General features: G+C 36.1%; 1 protein-coding gene across 8 annotated transcripts in view; it reads left to right on the plus strand.

Moving 5' to 3' along the window:
• The window catches only part of U2SURP (U2 snRNP associated SURP domain containing), a 55386-nt gene that overhangs the window by 4581 nt on the left and 26184 nt on the right, over positions 1-24621 (plus strand). For 2 of the 8 annotated variants that reach the window (XM_013982108.3, XM_021069580.2), the window contains exons 2-16: positions 5555-5599; positions 7576-7707; positions 9836-9934; positions 11830-11944; positions 12387-12520; positions 16117-16184; positions 16729-16823; positions 16909-16944; positions 17039-17121; positions 18185-18350; positions 18526-18737; positions 19699-19742; positions 22808-22912; positions 23949-24015; positions 24094-24257. In XM_013982108.3, the coding sequence (XP_013837562.1) occupies positions 5555-5599; positions 7576-7707; positions 9836-9934; positions 11830-11944; positions 12387-12520; positions 16117-16184; positions 16729-16823; positions 16909-16944; positions 17039-17121; positions 18185-18350; positions 18526-18737; positions 19699-19742; positions 22808-22912; positions 23949-24015; positions 24094-24257 (1565 nt within the window). The remainder of the gene's footprint in view (positions 1-5554; positions 5600-7575; positions 7708-9835; positions 9935-11829; positions 11945-12386; positions 12521-16116; positions 16185-16728; positions 16824-16908; positions 16945-17038; positions 17122-18184; positions 18351-18525; positions 18738-19698; positions 19743-22807; positions 22913-23948; positions 24016-24093; positions 24258-24621) is intronic. The other 6 variants (XM_013982107.3, XM_084989938.1, XM_021069583.2 and 3 more) reach the window with 3 other exon arrangements.

The raw sequence follows: 24621 nt of genomic DNA on the forward strand, positions 1-24621 counted from the left end.
AGTTATTGGAAGCATCTAAAATTTTAGAGAAAGAAGTGAGGGCTGGTTGAATGGAGGATGGTGGTGGTGGGGGAAAGGCCTTGGGAATAGAGGGGTGAGCAGAGTTTTGAAGAGTAGACATAGTGGTATAAAAAAGAGATAGGTATGGTAAAGAAAACAAATCACTGGTAAATGGACTGATAAATGGTCCTCTTTAATTATTGCATAGGGCACTTCATAGGGAATAAAAGTTTCTGAGATGGAAAGGTAAGGTTGAGCTAAATTGTGGAGGCTTGGTGCTGTAGGATAAAATTAGCCATGGAAAATTCAAGTCAGGAAGATCCTTTAGGAAAGCTATTCTAGGGACATAGTTTGGGAAGGATTTGGGAGTGGGATTTGAAAATTTTTTGAAGTGCTGCTGGTAAATATAAAGGATTGCTTTAAAAAATCTCACCTCAGATACTCTCTGGGGAGCCTTTATTTAACATCATCTCACTCTCATTACTGTTTGCTTGCCCTCTGTGCTCTTGTGGTATAGCCATACTATTTTACTTGTCTCTTTTATTAGCTCCAAAGGGCAAGAGCTCTGTCTTATTTTATGGTACTGTGCCTATTATACAAGGCACAGTACCAGTAAGTGGTTGCCCAATAAATAGTTGAATAAAGGCAAGATTTGAATCACAGTAGTGTTTTTAGAAAAAAGATCCCCCAAGAAGAGTTTTATTAAAAGTGGGATGAACACAATTTGACTCAGTTGATTGCAGGGAATAAAGGAGTTGAGGATAACCGTTATAATGCTGCTGGCATTAGTGCTTCACTCGTGTTTTTGTTTTATTTTTTGTTTTTTCTTTTCTTTTTAGAGCCTCACTCACGGCATTTGGAAGTTCCCAGGCTAGGGGTCGAATCTGAGCTGCAGCTGCCGACCTACACTACAGCTCACCCCAACACCTGATTCTTAACCCACTGAGCAAGGCCAGGGATGGAACCCATGTCCTCATGCATACTAGTTGGGTTTGTTACCACTGAGCCACAATGGGAACTCCTCACCTGTGTTTGTGCTTCAGAACAATCCTATAAGGCAGGTGCTATTCAGCTTTATAGATGAAAGAGCTAGGCCCAAGGTTACAAAGCTATAAGTGCTAAAAACAGGAAATCTGAGTCCAGAATGTGTGCTCTTAACCTTTTAACTATTTCCAGGTTATGACATTGTCAGAAATAAGACTGTCAACAGGAGAAGATAGTTTGGGATAAGATAATTTTAGATATATTGGAGTTGAGGAGCTTGTATACATTCAGGTGAAGATGTCTAAGAAGCTGTTGAACAGGTTGGGATGCAGGAGAGGCACCAAGGTTAAAGATAGGAATTGGCAGTTATCTCAGTACAATAATGGTTGATTGAAAATCCATACATAAACCCTTGGTGTATAATAAAAGGTACAAATTCTACTGTGGAAATAGTTTCAAGGAAAGGATAGATCCTATTAAATCTGTGGATAGTTTGCAAATTTGAGAACTCAGGTGTAGGGTGTTTTTCATTTGAAGTAAAGTAGGAGCAGCTAGAAAAAAAAAGTTTTATGGTATAGTTTAGTTAGCTTTGCCTGTCTCCTCAGCAGCCATCTTAATGATCTTTTTTGGAGTTCCCATCATGGCTCAGTGGTAGCAAATCTGACTAGTATTCATGAGGACAAGGGTTCGATCCTTGGTCTCACTTAGTGGGCTAAGGATTCAGCTCAGTGGGTTAAGGATCCAGTGTTGCCGTGAGCTGTGTGTGGTATAGGTCACAGATGCGGCTTGGATCCTGCATTGCTGTGGCAGTGGTGTAGGCCGGCAGCTGTAGCTCCCATTAGACCCATAGCCTGGGAATCTCCATATACTGTGGGTGCAGCCCTTAAAAAAAACCTTTTTTTAATTTAATTTTTTGGTTTTTTTTACTCTTCTTCCCCATATCCATGCTATATCTGCTTTCTCTATCCTGTGGTTAATCTTGTGTTTGCTTCTTTATTGCCTCAAACCTCCCTTATTTTACCCTTTCATTTCTTGCTTTTGGATCTTTCTATTTGGATAAGAATTTGTGCTGTGGACTTCAGAAGACCTTTAAACATCATTAATTTGCTGTTCTTCAGTAAAAACATAAAACTCAAACACAAGACAAAAATACAGTGCAGCTTTAGATTAACTAGAGGGAGAGGCTCAGCCTCTAGAGTAGTGATACATTTACTGCTTACCTTGGACCGTTAGCTTTAGAAGTTGGTTATTCCTGTAAAATTTTTGTTAACAACTATTTGCATCTCTCTAACTGTTCTTGAGCCTAAAAAAGTTTCATTCTGAATGCTATAGCTATGTATCAGTGGAAAGTGTCTGCTTTGCAGTAAATAAGATCAGTGCCATCTTAGGTTATTGAAGTCAGCTGATGAGTTGTATTAAGCCATGCTGTTACTTTTAAATACTAGAAATTATGATTTGGTTATGGTGCATAGATTAAAGAAAAGCTCTCACTGTCTTAGCTGCTCTTTCATGCTTATTCTTCTGGATGCTCTTTACACGTAATTTTGGCAATCCCCCTTTTCCCCTTGCAGAAACTTCTCTTTAGGATTTTGAGCCGTTGAATGAATTATGTAAATGAATTTAGGTTTAGTTGACTTTGTCTTAACAATGTAGGTTTTTCCATCTAGGAATGTGATGAATCTTTTCAAATGGTAACTTGATAACAACCCTTCTGTGAAGTGTATGTTTTCTTCACACAGAATTATACATATTTCTTTAGTTGGTTTCTAGGTTTGTTTTTTTTTTTTTAATTTATTTTTTAATTTTTTGGCCCCATCTGGCATGTAGAAGTTGCCAGGCCAGGGTTTGAATCCTAACTGCCTCTGCAACTTACACCACAGCCACAGCAACGGTGGACCCTTAACCCATTGTACTGGGGCTGGGATCAAACCTACACTGACTGCCACAGGGACATTGCCGGATCCTTAACCTAACTGCTGTGCCACAGTGGGAGCTTCTAGGTGTTTTATGTTTTTTGTTAGTATTATGACAAGGGTTTTATTTTTGTTACTTAGCAGGTTAACACTGGTGTATTAGAAGGCAGGTTTTTTTTCCCCCCTTCAATTCAGTCTCTTGACTGAACTTTTTTTTCTTTTTTCTTTTTTTTTTTTTTTTTTTTTTTGTCTTTTTGCCATTTCTTGGGCCACTCCCGCGGCATATGGAGATTCCCAGGCTAGGGGTCGAATCGGAGCTGTAGCCACCGGCCTACGCCAGAGCCACAGCGACGTGGGATCAGAGCCGCGTCTGCCACCTACACTAACCCACTGAGCAAGGCCAGGGATCGAACCCCGCAACCTCATGGTTCTTAGTCGGATTCGTTAACCACTGCCCCATGACGGGAACTCCTTTTTTTCTTTTTTAAGAGGAGTTATTCTCTTCGGTTTTCTAATTTTTAAGTGTCTGCAGATGATCGTATTTCAGACTGATTCAGAGCATGTTTTATAGGGTTAAATTGAAATATCAAAAAATTTCTTCTCTGACATCTTGCCTTTAGGAAAGGTTAGCAGGGAGAATAAACTGAACACAATAAAAGGTGGAGACAGAAAAATGATAGGTAGAAAGAATGGAGATGAGCTCAGTACTCTGTTGTCTTGGAATAAATTGATTCATAATGAAAAATTGACCAGCTGTTCTTAACCTTATGTTTCAACCAGGTAAATAAAGCAGTATTGTGTGGACCCACAGGAATCTTATTTGCTCTTTTCTACACAATACAGATCTTCAGTTCTCTCTTAAAAATTAGCTTTTTTTTGCATTTTTTTATTTGAAATCTACAGCTGGGAGCTAGGATCAGATGAGACATTTGTGGTCTCAAGATTCTTTTTGTCTTTTTAGGGCTGCACCCTCAGCGGATGGAAGTTCCCAGGCTAGGAGTTGAATTAGAGCTGCGGCTGCCAGCCTATGCCACAGCCACAGCAATGCCAGATCCGAGCCTCATCTGCAACCTACACCACAGCTCACAGCAATGCTGGATCCTGTAACCCCACTGAGTGAGGCCAGGAATCAAACAGGCGTCCTCATGGATACTAATTGGGTTTATTACCACTGATCTCAAGATTCTTGATTTCACTTTTAGTATTTAAAAATATGTAAAATAAGTAAAATCTCACTGCCTAGTACCTTGAAAAATTAAAAACAACTCAGTGACAGTTAAATTGTGGGCTGCCAAGTAAACATTTCAGAAAGATACCACATATTATTTAGTTAATACCCTTACAGCTTGGCTTCTTCATCCTTAAATGTCTAGTGAAAAATAAAGAGTGATATGCCATATGTAATCTGAAATGTAGATCAGTTAAGAAAAAGAAAGATGAGGGAGTTCCCATTGTGGCGCAGTGGTTAATGAATCCGAATAGGAACCATGAGGTTTCGAGTTCGATCCCTGGCCTTGCTCAGTGGGTTAACGATCCGGCATTGCTGTGAGCTGTGGTGTAGGTTGCAGACGCGGCTCGGATCCCGCATTGCTGTGGCTCTGGCGTAGGCTGGCAGCTACAGCTCCTATTCGACCCCTAGCCTGGGAACCTCCATATGCCTCGGGATCAGCCCAAGAAATGGCAAAAAGACAAAAAAAAAAAAAAAAAAGAAAGAAAAAGAAAGATGAGATTTTAACAGTTGTCCTTGTTGGAAAGTGCCATTGTTTGAAGACTGAGCTCTTCTTTGTGCAACAGTTGTTAACAGTGGCATGCTGAAAAAGAAGCAATCCCTAAAATAAGTTGGAAATGTTGGCCTATCAAAGATTTGATAGTAGTTTCAAGGAAAAGAAAGATCCTATTTCTGCAGTAGAATTTGTACCTTTTATGGGACATCAAGGGTTTATGTGTGGATTTTCTTTTCTTTTTTGTTTTTTTGCGGCCACTCCCGTGGCATATGGAGGTTCCCAGGCTAGGGGTCTAATCGGAGCTGTAGCCACTGGCCTATGCCAGAGCCACAGCAACGCTGGATCCGAGCCGCATCTGCAACCTACACCACAGCTCACGGCAACGCCAGATCCTTAACCCACTGAGCAGGGGCAGGGATCAAACCCGCAACCTCATGGTTCCTAGTCGGATTCGTTAACCACTGCGCCACGACGGGAACTCCTATGTGTGGATTTTCTTATTAGAATCTGCTTCTTACATGACTTCTGGAGGTTGGAGAAAGGAGGAGAGGTTTCTTTGCTATGTAGCAAGAAGTTGCTACCCCGTCAGTGTTATGGCAGTAAACAGTGTATCTTATGACTTGGGAAGAGCTATTGCACAAAAATTCTGTTGTAAAAATAGTGTTGAGGGTTGGTTTCCAGTATGCCTCGGGTATATCCCACTATCATGTGTGTCATATTTTGGGAAGTATACATTCTGAATTTTAAAGAATTGACTTACACATTTATTTTGGATCACAGTGTTTTCTTGTAAGCCTTTGGTTTTATTAGTTGAGAAGAAATTGCTACAAGTTAGGAAAGCCTAAGTCTGTATAACATGAGAAACACTTGTTTCATTTATGTAATGCATTTTCTAACTATTTAAATGTTGACATTTATTTTTAATACTTGTAGACCAGATCATCAGATGTTCATTCATCTGGATCTTCAGATGCACATGTGAGTATAAAAGACAGTCTTGGTCTTTTTTCTTTAAAATTTAATATCTCTTTGTATATATCCCTACTTGATAATAGCCCTTATGACTTTGCTTGATAAATAATTATGATTGTATCATATGTGCCTGTTTTCATCTTTTTTTACTAGATGTTTTGTGTTCTTTTTTGTATTCTATTCACATAACTTGGTAGAAACCAAGTGTGTATATTTCCTTTTTTTAAATTATGCTTGTAAAATTTTGTGCATACATTGTGTGTACTTACATATTTTTTAACAGGTTTTGCATTATACACAGTTCTTCATTCACTGCACAGTATACCTGTTGGAAATCCTCTCAAATCAGCAGACATAGCTCTAATCTGGTCTTTCTAATGGCATCTTAATGTTCCTTGGGGGAGGTACAGTTACTTTTTAAGCTATTTCTCTGTCAATGGGCATAGATATTTTGTTTAAAGCTTTTTTTTTTTTTGTCTTTTTGCTTTTTCTAGGGCCGCTTCCCGCAGCATATGGAGGTTCCCAGGCTAGGGATCCAGTCAGAGCTGTAGCCGCTGGCCTACGCCAGAGACATAGCAACTTGGGATCCGAGCCCCATCTGCAACCTACACCACAGCTCACGGCAACACCGTATCCTTAACCCGCTGAGCAGGGCCAGGGATCAAACCCGCAACGTCATGGTTCCTAGTCGGATTCGTTAACCTCTGCTCCACGACAGGAACTCCTTGTTTAAAGCTTTTTGACATTTTGAATAGTGTATAAACATTTCTTTACATGTGTTATTATAGCAGTGCTCAAAGTGTGGTCCTCATTCTGCTGGGGTTGCTGGGATTCCAAGGAATAGTTCTGAATTCAGAACTATTTTGTAGTAATACTAAGACATTATTTATCTTTGTGGTATTGACATTTGCACTAATGGTGCAAAGGAAATTGATGGGCAAGAAGTACAGCATAGGGGCCCTCTACTCACTATTTTGCAGTAACCTGTAAGGAGAAAGAATCTGAAAAAGAATATAAAGATATATGTCTGTCTTTAATGTATGTATGTGTGTGTAACTGAATCACTGTGCTATATGTCTGAAACTTAATATGCCGTAAGTCAACTATACTTAAAAAAAAAAAAAAATTGATGGGTAAACTGTTGGAACCTTAGCACAAATCAAGGCAGTGTCACCAACATGTGTTAGAAGTCATTGTATTCTTCCCTTAGCAGGCACAGTGAAACTGCTAGTTTCACTGGAGAATGTTCTTGATGAAGCAGTAAAAGTTATTAAATCTTGTCCTTGCATATGGGTCTTTTTAATGTTCTGAGTGATGAAATAAGAGGTACACGTGAGGCGTTTCTGCTTGCCAAAGTGTGGTGTTTGTCTTGAGGAAAGGTACTTGTGGGATTAAGTTATCAAACTGGCATCTTTATTCATGTAATACCATTTTTACTTGAAGGTTAAACTGACAAACTATGGTTAATCAGACTTGGGTGTTTGGCAGATATTTTCTTAAAAGTAAAGGAAAAGAACTTACATCAAGAAAAACAACTATTAGCCATATAAAATTTGAGCTTGCAAGTGCAAGTTAGAATTATTGAAACCTGGGAGTTCCCATTGTGGTGCAGCGGAAACAAATCCGACTAGGAACCATGATGTTTCGGGTTTGATCCCTGGCCTCCCTCAGTTGGCTAAGGATCCAGCATTGCCATGAGCTGTGGTGTAGACCTGCAGCTGTAGCTCCAGTTCAACCCCTAGCCTGGGAACCTCCATATGTCATTAGTGTGGCCCTAAAAAGCAAAAAAAAAAAATACTGGAAACTTTTCATAAACTTAAGGACTTTTCTGATGAGATCAGTGGTGGTATTAGGGGATTGAAGGATCATCGGTGATATATTTCGATAGCATATAATGAAGTTTGTCAGTGTTTGAACATTTGGGTTTTTAGTTTCAGTACTGCATATATGAATTTCAAAAACCTGTTTTACTTTTCTTGAAGATGGATGCATCTGGACCCTCAGATAGTGATATGCCAAGTCGGACACGACCTAAGAGCCCAAGAAAACATAATTATAGGAATGAGAGTGCCCGTGAAAGTCTTTGTGATTCTCCTCATCAGAATCTCTCAAAAGTAAGTATTATTAAAAATAGGAAAGAGTAGTTAATGATTTAGATTTGTCCTTGATTGAATTTAGTAGTGAATGTCTTGGTTTTGTACTTGTTTCATCTTACACTATTTGAAAATGGCATTCATTATTATATTTGGGTTAACAATAAACTCAGACTTATCCAAGGAAATGTTTTGTTAGCTCATCTGTAAAATATTCTTTGATTTAAAATTTATAGTTTTATTTAAAAACTAAGGAGCGTTTTGGATGTAAAATGGTTAATAATCAGATTTATTGTTCTCCCCTTATACCTAAACCTTTACTGAACCAAGTGTCAAATGCCAGTTGCTAGAAATACACCCGATGACTAAAACATACTTTTCTCAGAGAGCTTATACGTAGTCCTGCCCTGGGAAGCTATTCACTCCAGTCAGTGCAGTGCCCAGAGTAACCTGCGCAATTTCAAAGAATGTTTTCTTGTCATGATTAAATTTGGAAAATAGAATGAAGAAGATAAACATTACCAGCCAGTATTAACATTGGTAACACTTTATTTTTTCGTGTTTGATATTTGTAAATATATTTTTACTTTGCTGAGGTCCATTTTACAGGAATATGTTTTAAAAGACTGTTCAGATATAATTTTTTTAATTTTAGGAAAAATGTGAACAAATTTTTAATAGATAATTATATTTTTTTGAACGAATATTCCGTAATTTCCTTACCACTTATCTCTTATGTGTTTAGGTCTTAGGAAATAACATTAAGCACAGAAATTTTGTTTTTTGTAAAATTGCTTTTCGTTGAATTTATATGTAATTATTACCATTTGTTTAAACTTCAAAAGTTGAAACACTGGTGCTGAATGATGGCAAAACATTTTCCTTTCTGATTTGGGGGAAAATTTACTTTGAATATGTCCTGAAACCCAATATGGACTTTTGAGTTATGAACTGCTTTATTTTTTCAAAGGGATTTTAATGTAACTTTAAAGTAGTTTGCAGCAATATTACTTTTCCACTCCCTATTTCACAAGGGCAAGCCCGTTTAAATAACCAGGGGATTGATAATCTAATTTTGTACTTCTCATTTTGGTAGGTGAGAGAGAAACCTTCAGATCTCAATTGCAGATTGATATTTTAGGTTGTATTTAATAAACATTCCTCTTATTTATTTGGCCATACAAATAAATAAAGTTTATTTGTTTATTAAGTTCCTGGGCCGGGGAGCGAACCCACCCGCGCCACAGCAGTGATAACCACTAGGCCGTCAGGGAACTCCAACATTGCTCTCTTTTAAAAGTTTATGAATCAGGAGTTCCCGTCGTGGCTCATTGGTTAGCGAACCCAGCTAGCATCCATGAGGACAAGGGTTCAATCCTTAGCCTCACTCAGTGGGTTAAGGATCTGGCATTGAGGGTGCACTGTGATGTAGGTCGCAGATGCAGCTCAGATTGCAAGTTGCTGTGGCATAAGCTGGTGGCTACAGCTCTGATTGAATCCCTGGCCTGGGAACCTCCATATGCCATGGGTGAGGCCCTAACAAAAAAAGCAAAAAAAAAAAAAAAAAAAAAAAAAAATTTAACATTCAAATGAATAACATTTAAAGGTCTACAATTTATTGAAGCCATATTTCGGGAGGAAGTTGTTTCTAAAATAAATGAAGTTAATTGATGACTATTTATTTGTCTGAAACCTAAAACACTGTATGTGATATTTTCTCAGCAATGAAAATGAAACTATTGCGTTCATAAATATGAGTTTTGTTGATGACAAAGAGTGAGGTAAGTTACTGAATTATAAAAGGAAGTGATGATTCGTTGTACCTGAAGCAGGGGTTCCAGATGGTAGTAATTCTTGATACTGAACCATGAAAATAATATGCTTCCTCCTCCCTATTTGAATGTCTGTTTTCTGTTACTGCTTCTTTTGCCTAGAAACTTCTGTAGTTTACCTCCTTAACTGCATTCTTGCTATCAACAATTAGGTGGAAGGGGTCCTAAGCCTTGGTGTCTCTGTGTTTTATTTTTACCTTTTTTTTTTTAAATGGCTTTTGTATGTTATTAACTTTTAGGGTAATAACAAGTTAATTGAGTTATAGATAGCATTGAGAATGTGTATGTAAAGGTATGCTTTTTATTTCTTTCCACAGCCTCTTCTGGAAAACAAACTTAAAGCATTCAGTATTGGAAAAATGAGTACAGCTAAGCGAACTTTAAGTAAGAAGGAGCAAGAGGAATTAAAGAAGAAGGTAATGCTTAAAATGTGTTATTTTATTTATTTTTATTTTTATTTATTTATTTTTTTGTCTTTTTGCCATTTTCTTGGGCCGCTCCCGCAGCATATGGAGGTTCCCAGGCTAAGGGTCTAATCAGAGCTGTAGCCACCAGCCTACGCCAGAGCCACAGCCACGCGGGATCCGAGCCGCGTCTGCGACCTACACCACAGCTCACAGCAACACCGGATCGTTAACCCACTGAGCAAGGGCAGGGACCGAACCCGCAACCTCATGGTTCCTAGTCGGATTCGTTAACCACTGCCCCACGACAGGAACTCCCTAAAATGTGTTTTTAGTTATCTTTGTCAGTAAATATGTCTAAGGGGGTATTAAGTATATTTACAGTAATGTTTTTCAAAGATTCTTGACCTCCAGGGAATTTTCAGCTCCCAATCCCAAGTTAAGTCTGTAACACAAGTTTATTCAGAGGAGTCCAACTTTATCCTTGTCCCCTCCGCTATTTCTTCTCTTCTTTGTAACAGTTTTGATTATTTTTGTTCTTTTTATATAATCAAGTGTGTAAATGTACATTGTGCCTGTTCTTTTTTAGATGAACAATAGCATGCTATACACAGTACACTTTTTTTCCACCTTGGCTTTTTTATTGGCAGATAATGTTCACATCCTTTTAAAATTTTATTGGAGTATAGTTGACCTAGAAAGTTGTTAGTTTTGGGTGTGTAGCAAGTAATTGGCTATCAAGTAATCCCAGCATCATTCATTGCAAAGTCCATCCAGGAGTTCCTGTTGTGGCTCAGCAGAAACCAATCCGACTAGGAACCATGAGGTTGTCAGTTCAATCCCTGGCCTTGCTCAATAGATTAAGGATCCAGTGTTGCTGTGAGCTGTGGTGTAGGTCACAGACGCAGCTCAAATCTGGTGTGGCTGTGGCTGTGGCTGTGGCGTAGGCCAGTAGCTATAGCTCCAATTAGACCCCTAGCCTGGGAACCTCCATATGCCTTGGGTGTGGCCCTATCAACAAAAAAAAGTCGAGTCCATCCATTCTCCACTGATTTGAGATGCCCCTTTTACTGAATACTAAATTTCCATATTCTGTTGGATTTCTAGATTTTCTGTTTTGCTTTATTGGCCTTTCTAGTCATACATGTTTTGGGGTCATTTAGAATAATTACAATTGTCAAGGTTTTTCCTGAGGGTTTTTTTTTTCTTTAATGCTGTCTGGAGATACTGCCCCTTCAAAGTTCTGATACCCATGTCTTCGATAGTTTGCGAAGGAAATCTTTATATTCACTGAATTGGATTTATTGAACCTTGGAAATGTCCTAAACATTTAGTAGAATAATATAGTTTGTATAGTCAGTTGTCATACAGTTGGACCCTTGAATTGTCCCTAAGCAAATTTACTTAATGGGTCCTTTTCTGGTTCCATAAATTACCCTTAGAGAAGCAAAATTCCCTTTAATTTCAGTGTTAACTAGTATCTACTAAGCGTTAGATATTATTTAGGACTGTTGAATAACCTGCTTTCCCCAGTGGAGGAGAGGTTTTGTTTACATTATTTCTTGGTGTGTTTTACCCTATGTACAATAATTTTTATTTTTATTTTATTTTATTTTTGTCTCTTTAGGGCCGCACCCGAGGCACATGGAGGTTCCCAGGCTAGGGGTCTAATTGGAGCTGTTGCCCCAGCCTACACCAGAGCCACAGTAACACCAGATCTGAGTCACCTCTGCAACCTACACCACAGCTGATGGCAATGCTGGATCCTTAACCCACTGAGCGAGGCCAGGGATTGAACCTGCAACCTCTTGATTCCTAGTCGGATTTGTTTCTGCTGTGCCATGACGGGAACTCCTGTACAATAATTTTTATATCAAATGATGTCAATATTTTCTTGTGTATTTTAGGAGGATGAAAAGGCAGCTGCTGAGATTTATGAGGAATTTCTTGCTGCTTTTGAAGGAAGTGATGGTAATAAAGTGAAAACATTTGTGCGTGGAGGTGTTGTTAATGCAGCTAAAGGTTAGTATGAATATTATAGCCCTTGGGCAAACCTAAAGTCTTGGTTGGATGACTGCAGGTAATTGTGAAAGAAATTGGTTGCTTTTGAATTTCATGTTTCCTTTCTATCAGCACCCTCTAGTGGTGATATTAATTAGCAAACTATATGGCCAACTATGGGTTACTGAGAAATTGGAGCCAGATTTAAAGTTTTAAAATATCTAGTACCTTTCAGGTTTTGAGATAGCAGAGAACTTTGTAAAAAACTTAAATGTAGTTTGTAGTTTTCCTCTAAATGATTAATATTTTTGAGAATAATATTTGAATTTAATTTTGTATTTTGTCGCTAGTGATATATTTTGATACCAAAAGCATTTTACTAATTTTTGTTCCTAAATAAAAATAGTAAAGAAAATCCATGTAATGTGAAATTGGTTTTGAAATTGAGCATTTTAAATTTCAGAAGAACATGAAACAGATGAAAAAAGAGGAAAAATCTATAAGCCATCTTCAAGATTTGCAGATCAAAAAAACCCTCCAAATCAGTCATCCAATGAAAGACCACCATCTCTTCTTGTGATAGAAACCAAAAAACCTGTAAGTCCTACTTAAATAAAGTGACCATTTATGTACGGAGATGACACTACCAGTATTTTTAGTACTTCCACTGTAAGCAGGACTTTGGTTTCTTGTTTTTAATTATTTTGGGAGTAGATGTTGAATATTTATGCTTAATCTTCCTAAATGAGAAATAATAAATTAGGACACATAGATATTCTTTTTATGTTCTTTGAGCAGTGAACATTTGCTGTTACTTATATTGCAAGTAAAAAGTTAATTGCATTTTAGGTATAAATGTAAAATAATGGGATTGTCTTTTTAAGCAGTGCTGAACTTGTGTATTTAAATTATATCAGCATGTATAGTATCGGTTACTTTGGAAGACTAGGTACTCCAGTAGTGTGTCTGTTGCTTGGCACATTTTTGAAATTGTCAGAACTAGTGACACTTTCCTTTAAACATGCTCAGTGTTAGGAAATCTTAATTTTTTGAGGGCTGGATTTTCATGTGGGATGGTAGATAGATGTGGGTCTTATCATTTGGAGCGAAATTTGGTGAAGAAATGTGATTATATTGAATAGTGAGACTGATTTTTCTTGTGTGACTTTTAAGATCGCTCTGAAAGCAATTTAAAAAAAAAACTGTTGAGATTAATTCACACACCATAAAATTGACTCTTGAAAATTATAGTTTTTTACATATATGTGTTTTAAATATATATGTGTCTGTGTGTGTGTATATATATGTATGTATATATATGTGAGTATATATATGTATGTATATATGTGTGAGTATATATATGTATGTGTATGTGTGGTGTGTATATATGTGTGTATATATATATATATTTTTTTTTGGTCTTTTTGTCTTTTTTAGGGCCACATCCACGGCATATGGAGGTTCTCCCAGGTTAGGGGTCTAATCAGAGCTGCAGCTGCCAGCCTAAGCCACAGCCACAGCAATGCCAGATCTGAGCCGCGTCTGCGACCTACACCGCAGCTCAGGGCAATGCCAGATCCTTAACCTGCTGAGCGAGACCAGGGATCCTAGTTGGATTCATTTCTGCTGTGCCACAACAGGAACTCCTTAAATATATTTATAGTTGGGCAACAATAACTAATCTCTAATTTTAGAACATTTTATTATCCCAGAAAGAAAGTTAACTTTTGTATACTTAACTTTTAGTCATCCCCAACTTCTGGCAACCACTAAACTACTTGCCATCCCTTTGGATTTATCTGTTTTGGACATTTCATGCAGATGGAATACAACTTGTGGCCTTTTTGTGTCTAGCTGCTTAGCATAATGTTTTAAGTTTCATCTATATTGTGGCATATGTATATCATTACTTTATTCTTTTTTATGGTTGAGTAATCCATTTTATGGATTTACCGCATTGTTTATCAGTCTGTTACTTGATGGATGTTTGTGTTGTTTCCACTTTTTGGCTATTATGAGTAATACTTCTAAACACATTCATGTATAAGCTTTTGTGTGAACATGTATTTTTTATTCCTCTTATATATTCCTAGGAGTGGAATTGCTGGTCATATGGTAACTAATTTGTTTAACCTTTTGAGAACCTGTCATACTGTTTTCCAAAGTAGCTGTACCATCTTATAGTCCATCAGCAGTGTATAAAGGTTCCAGTTTTTCTACACGTTTATCACCACTTGCTAAAATGTGTTTGTTTTTAAAATTAGTCATCTTAGGAGTTCCCGTCGTGGCGCAGTGGTTAACGAATCCGACTAGGAACCATGAGGTTGCGGGTTCGGTCCCTGCCCTTGCTCAGAGGGTTAACGATTCGGCGTTGCCGTGAGCTGTGGTGTAGGTTGCAGACGTGGCTCGGATCCCGCGTGGCTGTGGCTCTGGCGTAGGCAGGTGGCTACAGCTCCTATTCGACCCCTAGCCTGGGAACCTCCATATGCTGCGAGAGCGGCCCAAAGAAATAGCAAAAAGACAAAAAAAAAAAAATAAATAAAATAAAATAAAATAAATAAAATTAGTCATCTTAGTGGGTGTGAAGGTTTACCTAATTATGGTTTTGATTTGCACTTGCCTAGTGATGTTGAGCATCTTATGTGTTTATTATCATTTGTAGTTTTCAGTACAGAAATGTCTTTTCAGATCCTTGGCGCTTTTTCTTTTCCCATGTCTTTGTCTTTTTAGAGCGGCACCCACAGTATGTGGAAGTTCCCAGGCTAGGGGTCAAATCAGAGCTGTAGCTGCTGGCCTACGCCATAGCCATAGCAACACCAGATCCAAGCCAAGTTTGTGACCTACACAATAGCTCATGGCAACGCCAGATCCTTAACCCACTGAGCGAGGCCAAGGATCGAACCTCTGGTTCTCATGGATTCTAGTCACATCGTTTCCACTGAGCCACAACAAGAGTTCTTTGGAACATTTTTTATTTGGGTTGTCTTTATTGTTGAGTTGTAAGAGTATTTTTTTACATGCTTCTAGAGTCAAGTTACCAATGTTTTTCTCCCATCTTTGCCTTTTTTTGATAGTGTCCTTTGAAGAACAAAAGTTTTAAATTTTGATGAAGTTCAGTTTATCAATTGTTTTGTTGCTTTTCCTTTTGTTTCTTGTAGTAAACAAAAGAAATTTTGTCCTTTCTTCATATCTGAGAAACTATTGCCTAGTTTAGGTTCATGATGATTCACTTGTGTTTTTCTCTAAGAGTTTTATAGTTTTAGCTCTTATATTTAGCTCTGTGAACATTTGAGTTAATTTTTGTATATGGTGTAGAGTAGAGGTAAAACTTCAATCTTTATTTTGTTGATATTCTGTTGCGCTAGCATCATTTGTCGAAAAGATTGTTCTTTCCCATTAAATTATTTTGGCACTTTTATAAGAGGAATTCCAAAATGATTTTTGGAAGCAGTTTTAAGAGAGAAATTTCAAAGGTGTTGGTGTTGCTGTTTGTTTCAGTAATTCATATCCTCCTTAAGGTGATTGTTTTGAAGAGTGCTTATTTTTATTTTATTTTATTTTATTTTTAATTTTTTTTTTTTTTTGGTGGCAGTTCAGTTACTTTTTTAGTTTTGCCCCCAGTACTCTTCTAACAGTGTTCAGGACTATGTATTATAGACTTTTGTGGGGCAAAAAGTTGGTGGCTCCTTTAAGACTGCTGCTTATTTTTTAAAATAATTATTAAATTCTTAGTTTTGGAGTTCCTGGTCATGGCTCAGTGGATAACAAACCCGACTAGCATCCATGAGGATGTGGGTTTGATCCCTGGCCTCCCTCAGTGGGTTGAGGATCCGGCGTTGCTGTGAGCTGTGGTGTAGGTCACAGACTCGGCTCAGATCCCATGTTGCTGTGGCTGTGGCGTAGGCCAGCAGCTACAGCTCCAACTGGACTCCTAGCCTGGGAACTTCCATATGCCAAAGGTGTCGTTCCCCCCCACCCAAAAAAAAAGAGAGAGACAAAAAAAAATTCTTAGTTTTAGAGAACAGGAAGGGAAGGTTAATGGTAACAGAAGAAACATTCTTTCTTTTTAATTTAAATGATTAGTCTATAATTGGCACTAAAGTAAAAGTTTATTTAAAATGACCTGATTATTGAATCATTAGTTTTATTTAACTTTGTTTTGTTTGAAGTATAACTTATCATATCCTTCATAGCCACTGAAGAAAGGGGAGAAAGAAAAGAAAAAAAGCAATTTGGAACTCTTCAAAGAAGAATTGAAACAGTAAGTTTTATAGTGCTGAGAATGGCTGTCGTAGGTATATTGAGCTGATACTTACAGACGCAGGTATGAAGAAAGTAGTCTACCAATTAGTTTTTACTAACTGGCGTACCATGAGGCTGTTTAAAGTGATACTTTGTGGGATATGTTTGAAAATGAAATAGTGTTTTGTCAAGTGTCTAGGTTGCTTGCATTATGTGGATGCAATTCAATTGATTTAACTAATGTCCGGAGTCCTGTTTGCAGTGGAAACAATATAGTTACTAAAATAGGGGTGAAGAGTGGTCACCCTTAGCCAAGAAAGAACAATTTCAGTGGTTTTAATGTTGAATTTCCTCCTCACCTTAAAAGTGGGCTTTGTGTTCCCATTGCTTGTGTGATATGTCAGAAATTTTTTCATGGCTTATAGCTGAGGGACTCTTGCTTATCAGTACTGGCTTTACACACATTTCAAGTTATTTGAAGACAAAATCTGGATAATTTCTGTTATTAAATATGAACAAACAAATTTTGGCTCATTATTAGTGACTATGTATATTTTCAACAGAATTCAAGAAGAGCGTGATGAGAGACATAAGACAAAAGGCAGGTTAAGTCGATTTGAGCCACCTCAGTCAGATTCTGATGGTCAGCGTCGTTCTAGTAAGTCAAATTTATTTTAATGTTTATTATTTGTGATGAGCAATTCTAAAAACTTAAGAATTGCTTTCTTTTCTTCCTTTTAAAGTGGATGCGCCTTCAAGAAGAAATAGATCATCTGGTGGTAATACAGTTTTTTGCTTTTTTTTATTTCATAGAAATTGTCCAGACTTTGTATTTTGCAGGTCATAATTTTTTTTTTTTGCTCTTGGTCCTAGTTCTTGATGATTATGCACCTGGTTCACATGATGTAGGAGATCCAAGCACTACTAATTTATACCTCGGAAACATTAATCCACAGGTAATATTGGAAAAATAAGATGAATGTTGGCTCATGTGCTTTATACTTTTAGAGGAAAACTATTTTTTCAATCAGTTAAAAAAAAATGAATTCAAGAATCTGAAGTAAGCAAATTTGGTGGAACTTTGTGAGTCTCTAAAGTTATAAAGTTGAGCCTTACTGATGTGGGCCAAATTTTCTTGCTACAATTCTAAAGGCTTGCCTCCTCTTCCTGTAACTGGACTGTACTCAGATTTGAAGTGTTTTATTAAGTGCTGATTGATTTATCAACTGAGGATATGACCAGTGGTGGACAATATTCTTTTGTGACTATCCTCTTCTGATGCGTAGATTCCTTCCTTAGAGATTTCCTCTTTTTTTTTTATCCTCATAATAACAAACTAGTTTTGTGCTTTTGTCTCTTATGTTTTTATTTTCCCTGTTTCAATATTAATTGTTATGGGGAATGTAATTTTTTTTTAAACAGTTTTAGTTTAGGTTGTAGCTACTTTCATTTCCAAGTGTAATAGTGGTTGTTGTGCATAATATGCTCTTTAAAAAATTATGTGTTTTGGACCTCATTGCATATTTACTGTTTTCTTTTTTTCTCTGTTCTTGATTACAGTGGTAGCTGGGTGCTGGGAAAAGAAAAAGTGATCAGATTTATTTCTTTCATTGCCAGCAAATATTTCCTCCTTGACTTAAGCGTGGTAGTCATTGCTGCTTAAAATGTTGCTAAATGCCTGAACAAACCATTGCAATAGAACAGCTTATTTTAGATGCAGGATCTCAAAAGGAGGAAGAGTGAAGGCAAAGGTGTGCTTTTGATTTCTACAGCCACTTGGCCTCTTTACCTGGCCACTTACTTAGTTAGAATGTTTCTGATACGAAAGGATTTGTGAATGCCCCATGAGGGCAGACTTTTACCCTTGTGGAGATCCCAGTACTGGAAGGGAAAATTGTAGCTTTAATCATCTCTTTTCATTTTGCAAAAACTACTTTGCTTTCTGTTGCATAGAATTCTCTTTTTTTAATCTTTCCTTTTCCTTTTTCCATACCCAAAACATTTTATGCCTTTTAATAGATGAATGAAGAAATGTTGTGCCAAGAATTTGGAAGATTTGGACCATTAGCCAGTGTGAAAATTATGTGGCCTAGAACTGATGAAGAAAGAGCAAGAGAGAGAAATTGTGGCTTTGTGGCCTTTATGAATAGAAGAGATGCTGAAAGAGCTTTAAAAAATTTAAATGGTAAGGGAGTCCATTTTTAGAATTCAGATGTCATTTTGGTTTTGAAAAGTATTTATAAAAACTCTAGGAAAAAATGAACCAGAAATGTGAAGGTTAAAAATGAAAATTAATTCAGATCACTTGAACCCTTTATTTTCTTTTGCAAGTTACCAAGGTGACTTTTCCTCTCTTTTAGGAAAGATGATTATGTCTTTTGAAATGAAGTTAGGTTGGGGTAAAGCTGTGCCTATTCCTCCACATCCCATATACATTCCGCCTTCTATGATGGAACACACACTTCCTCCACCTCCATCAGGACTGCCTTTCAATGCACAGCCTAGAGAGCGGTTAAAAAACCCCAATGCTCCCATGTTACCACCACCTAAAAACAAGGAGGATTTTGAGAAGGTAATTTAAAAAGTGTACATAGGGCCGCATCTAATTTGTAAATACTAAATCTATGGTAGTATTTCCTTTCAACAATTTTATAGAAAATGTGTGTGCATTTCTGTTTGGCAACTCTTAAAGAGAAAGAAATAACTAGATGTGTTCCCTGCCTTAGCCCATGGAAACCCTGTATTGGGATATTTAGGTCAAATTTTTATTTCGGACTACCATTTCTTTTTTGACCACTTGTTAGGTTTTTTTCTTCCTTTGTCCACTGTTGTATCCAGGTTTGCTTAAGTGTAGTATCTGATACTTACTTTGTTTTGAGAAAGTGATACTTTGTATTTGGTTAAGTACCTTTTCAATTAGAAAGACCTCTTAAATAGTCAAATTGTTGGGATGGCAGCTAGCTAATAACTTAGTTCTCAAGATCTGAGGTATTGGAATATTTGAGAGCATTATGGTTTTTAAGAGGTTAACTACTCTAGTAAAAGCAAAGGGTGAGTATTTTCTTTTTGTTAAACATAAAACCAGCGTAATTTCAAGTTAGAATTTGTTGGTTCTATTATGAATTAATTACACTTTAAAATGACAGGGCTGGTTTTAAAGGCTTGGGAACAAAGTAGCAAACTGTATGGTCAGAGGCAAACAGTTAATTATTTCACAAATTAAAATCTTTATCTGATAATTCTCAGTGTAGTATCTGATAATTCTCAGTGTAGTACCTATTTCAGTGCATTGATGTGCATTCTGACAGGAATGTTCTGATTCTTTGCATTTGGTGAACGTTTATTGTTCACTGAACACATCCATTTGCATTTATGTAATTGCTTAGTGTATAATTACTTCAAATGCAGTGATTGCCTGCAAAACTTGTGATTAGATGTGTAGTATTTTCAATGCATATGTATATTTTTGCTTGTTACTTGTTAACAATACTCACATATTCTATGTTTATTATCTGATGTGACTTCATATACAGACTCTGTCGCAAGCCATAGTCAAAGTGGTTATCCCAACAGAAAGGTACATGTTTTTCTTTATTATTACTGATCTAAATATAGACAATATCCCCTTCTGAATTAAAAAAAAAGTGGTGTTGAGGAAAAGGTAATATCTTGACTGAGCAATGGTTCCTTCCCAGTACTTTGGGGGGGGCGTATGTGAAATTTAACTAACTTTAGTATACTTTGCAATTTTATGTCATTATCTTTTTTGTTTTTATTATTACCAATGTAGGGTTTTTATAGCTTTAGTAGTTAGAATGTGTTTAATAGATATAATCTGGGGTTGTTAGTCTAATATTAGACTGTTGTGGTAGGAAAATAGGTGTTTTAAATGTTTTAAATTTTAGATGTTACAATTTGATCCAATTTGTTATTTTTTTTCTTGTTTCTGAATTGTCTAATATGCAACCTTAGTTTGAGTTTTCCTTTCTGAAGGCATAGTTTTAATTTTTCCTAAATGATTTTAAGAAGGCATTTCTATTATTTTCATGAACACTGAACATATTAGAAACTTCTCATGATAACAAAGGTGTTTGGAATTCTTTTATTTTCTTTTCTTCCTTTTTTTATTTTTCAACATAATGTTAAAGCAGAAGAATTCATGCTCTAGGTATGCTCTTGCTCAGTCAAGCTAAGCCTTTTCCCAAACACAGGAACACAACACTGGTTGAATAATAAATGAACACAAAAGAATACCAAATTCTCTTTGACATTGGCCTTGGTGAGCAACACCAGCTGAACTGTCTGCGGCAGCGGGGGACCAGGAAAACATCATGGGATGGATTGGGAAAGTATACAGTTTTTGACCAGACATTGGTACGATCGACTCCAATAAATGTGGTTTTATTATAACTGAGAGACAATTTTTTTTTTTTTTTTTTGTTGTTGTTGCCCAGAATAAGATAATTACCATTTTAAAATAAAATAATGCACTTTAAAATATATCATCTTTTTGTACTACACTGCTTCTTTCTGAAAAAAGTCACCCTTTTAAAAATAAGAAACACATCCTTAAGGAAAACAAGAGAGTGATTACAGTCCTTTAGTAATCTTGAATTTGAGTTACAACAACTAATTGTCAGATTTTGATTTTAAATAGTCATCAAACATTATAAAACTTCTTTTAAACGTTAAATTTTCTAAAAATAGATTTATCAGTTACAAGCCTGTTTAAAACTATAGTGGTTTTTCCACTGACAAAGCATTCATAGGAAAGTATTTTTGTAGCACTCAAAAAGCATATATCCAGTATTAGCTTTTCATGTGGCTTAGCTTATTTCTAAACAAAATTTTGAGTACACACTTTGTTGTAAAGTCTTGACTGACCATTACAATGAATCCTTTGTTTTAAACTTGCTAAACCATTTTTCATCTATCTTTAATATGCAAGTCAAGTTGCTTTTGACTTAATTCATACAAGTTTCTGGATGTATAGCATTTATCCACCTAGTAATTGATTTTATATATTATGATACATAAAATTTCCCTACCAGTGGGAGTTCAGAACTGAATCATAACTTTGCATTATTTCCCTTCTTCAAAACAATGTAATTAACCATATGGATGTTAAGAATACATTTTCATTTATACATCAAGAACTGCATATTTGCAGAGCAGTTAATACTTCTACAAAAGAAAAAGAATTTTTAAATTTAAAAATAAGTGATGCTTTTGGTTTTTTGTTTTTAACAATTTGAAATTGAATTCATTTTAAATATGTAGTTTTCCCTTTGTTAAAGACTTATTAAACTTTCATATAATTTTTTTGATCTCTTTTAGAAGGTCAAAGAAATTTTATTTTTTTCACTATGTAGAGATTTAAGTATCCACTTAAAAGTAGGTTTGTTTGAAAATTGTGAGAAAATAATTATCACCATGAGATATTTTACTGTTCATGTACTCTGAAGCAGGGTTTTATAGAGCCAAAAAATGTCTTATCCTATAACTATATATTTATTTATATTTTAGCAGTTATACGAACTTAATTTGATCTGGGAATGCTAAAGGTGTAACTTAGTGTGTGCCTTGTACCAAGAGCCAATATCCTTTTGCTTTTCCCGATTGTTATTTGCCAACTCTATATGCTGGGGACCCAGTGAAATGAGAAATCAGGAATAGCTGTAATAAGCTGAGCCACTTTTGCTTGACACTGTAATCAATGTCTAAAATTGGTGCTTGGAGTCTAATAAGGTGTTGGCTTCAGATTTAAAAAATAGACTTTCTATAAGCCCAAACAATAAAATTACAAAAGTTAAACACATATGTTTATTTCTGGATAAATATTGGAAAGTAATTGTTAAGAAAAATAGAAAGGACGTATTACTATGTCCCTTATTTTGGAATATTTTGGAAAGAGGACTCCATTCATTTAAGGCTTTGACAATATAACTGTTTTATTGATTCATAACACACAGGCAGAATTGTACTTGTCATGAACTGTGTGAACTAATTTGAAGTGTGGTCCAAAGGGATGTTGCCTCATTAAAGGTCAGATTCAATAAAACTCCATCTGCTACATGTGTACCAGAAAAGCACAGGAGTTGGATGGATTTTCTTTTATTAAATCAGGCCTTATACTTGTTAAATAGTTTTGCATTTTTATAAAATTATAGTCATGTATATAACTTTTCAATACCACCACAAAAGTGCTTGGTGTAGGAATGTTCTTTAAACTGAGATTAGTGTGTAAGTTTTTAGATGGCTATGATAACATATAAGTTCAAAGTTATGGATTTTATATATTTGCAGCTTTCCAGTTAGTTGTGACACATAATTTAATGTTTTGCATTTGGAAAATAAAATTAAGTGGCATTTAGAAATTGAAATCTTTATTACTATGAAGCTGTGTTGTGGTTTCCTACCCTCCCTTACCTTCCTCCCCCTCCCACTCCCTTATTCCTGTTGCCCCACTCCCTCTTAATGCACAAGGTGTTAACATATGCTCCAGGCTACTTTCTTGGTTTAAAATTCTGTATTAGTCAGCAGAATAATCTTTTTCTGCACAATTTTAGTAACTTAGTTCAAGTATAGTTTTATATAGTGGTAGGTCTGAATCCATTTTCTTTAACTGTGTTGTTGTTGTAGGAATTTGCTCGCCCTGATACATCGAATGATAGAGTTTGTTGTACGTGAAGGGCCAATGTTCGAAGCTATGATTATGAACAGAGAGATCAACAATCCTATGTTCAGGTATGCATTTTTTAAAATTGTGAGATTTACATATAACATGCAGTTTACCATTTTTACATGTAGCATTCCGTGGCATTAAGTACATTTATGTTGCTGTCAACTGTCACAACTTTTCTCATCTTCCATAACTGAAACTTGACCCCTTAAACAATAACTCCCCATTCCCTTTGTCCCTCAGCCTCTGGCAAACACCATTCTACTTTTCTCTCTCTTTGAATTTGATTACTCTAGGTACCTCATCTAAGTGGAATCATACCCTATTTGTACTTTGAGACTGGCTTATTTTACTTAGCGTAATGTCTTCAAGGTTTATCCTTGGTATAGCATGTGTCAGAATTTCCTTACTTTTTAAGGCTGAATAATATTCCATCACATGTACATACCACATTTTGTTTATCCTCAGGTGTGCATTTTAAAAAATGCTTTAAACTTGTTTCTTGAAATTAAGAATATTCCAAGAATAAAATTTGAAAAACAATGAGGTTTTTGTAATGGAGTGAGAAGGCACTTTTAGTAATTAGGCTAGAATTTGTGCTTGGATCAGTTTTCCAATGGTTTCAATGATTTAGTTAATTAAGTAGCATTGTTTTTAGCATTCTCTAGGAGGAAAATACTCTTCATTTTATTTTTCAGTGGAATCTGCTTTCATAAGCAGATTATGGTAAGATAAATGAGGTTTATAGGAAAGAGCTCATCTTCTGAATAGCAGTGATATCTAACATTTATTTACAATTTTAAATCATTTGAAAACCACTGCTTTTGAGATTTTATCTTGAGAAAACCTCTCCATTGCCAGACTCAGTATCTGACACATAAGTGTTTGATAAAACTGTAAGACTCAGCAGGGTGTGTGTATATCTTCTGAGTATTAATGTCAGTTACAAAGGTGGTCTGGGGTTGGGATGAGGATTTCTCTTAAGGGATATTTGCCTTTGATTTTATTTAGAACTAAATAAGCAGATATTTCTCATTTGTTTATATTTACTTGAAGGCAGTTCTCCATTAAAGAATATGATGTTTAATTTTTTGTTTTTAGATTCTTATTTGAAAACCAGACACCAGCCCATGTTTACTATAGGTGGAAGCTTTATTCTATTCTGCAGGTAAGTATAAACAATTACTTTGTTAATTTTGACTCTGAGGTATTAGAACTTTGTAATAACATTGTGGATGCTTATTAGGGAGATTCTCCAACTAAGTGGCGGACGGAAGATTTTCGTATGTTCAAAAATGGATCGTTTTGGAGGCCACCACCATTAAATCCATACCTGCATGGGATGTCAGAAGAGCAGGAAACAGAAGCTTTTGTGGAGGAGCCTAGTAAAAAGGGAGCACTTAAGGAAGAGTAAGGCTTTTTCCTTTCTGTTATATATTCAGAAAAGTTGTTTCAATGGTCATTTTAAATAATGGTCTTACTAAGATAATGTTAACTCTAAAATGGTTTCTAAAATTTGTGAATGTTTAAAAGAGTAACATCACTTGACATAACACATTGTAATTTTACACATTTTGATAAGTATAAGTATGTGTCCTATTGAACTTGACTTCTTTCTGCTGGTAAAAATTAATGGTGATCTCTTAAGTGATGGTCCTTTAGCAGTGGAATTCTTTATATTCTTATAGAAATTCTCAGGGCCTTTAGAATTCTTGCCTCTCTGTAACATAAAGAGAAAAAATTATCATATGGCTTAGTGGAGTCAGATGGGTGA

This window comes from Sus scrofa, chromosome 13 (genome assembly GCF_054392235.1).
Source record: "Sus scrofa isolate SSC_HxYL_T2T_F1_AM1 chromosome 13, Sscrofa_HxYL_maternal_Yorkshire_Landrace_v2.0, whole genome shotgun sequence".
NCBI classification, from domain to species: domain Eukaryota; kingdom Metazoa; phylum Chordata; class Mammalia; order Artiodactyla; family Suidae; genus Sus; species Sus scrofa.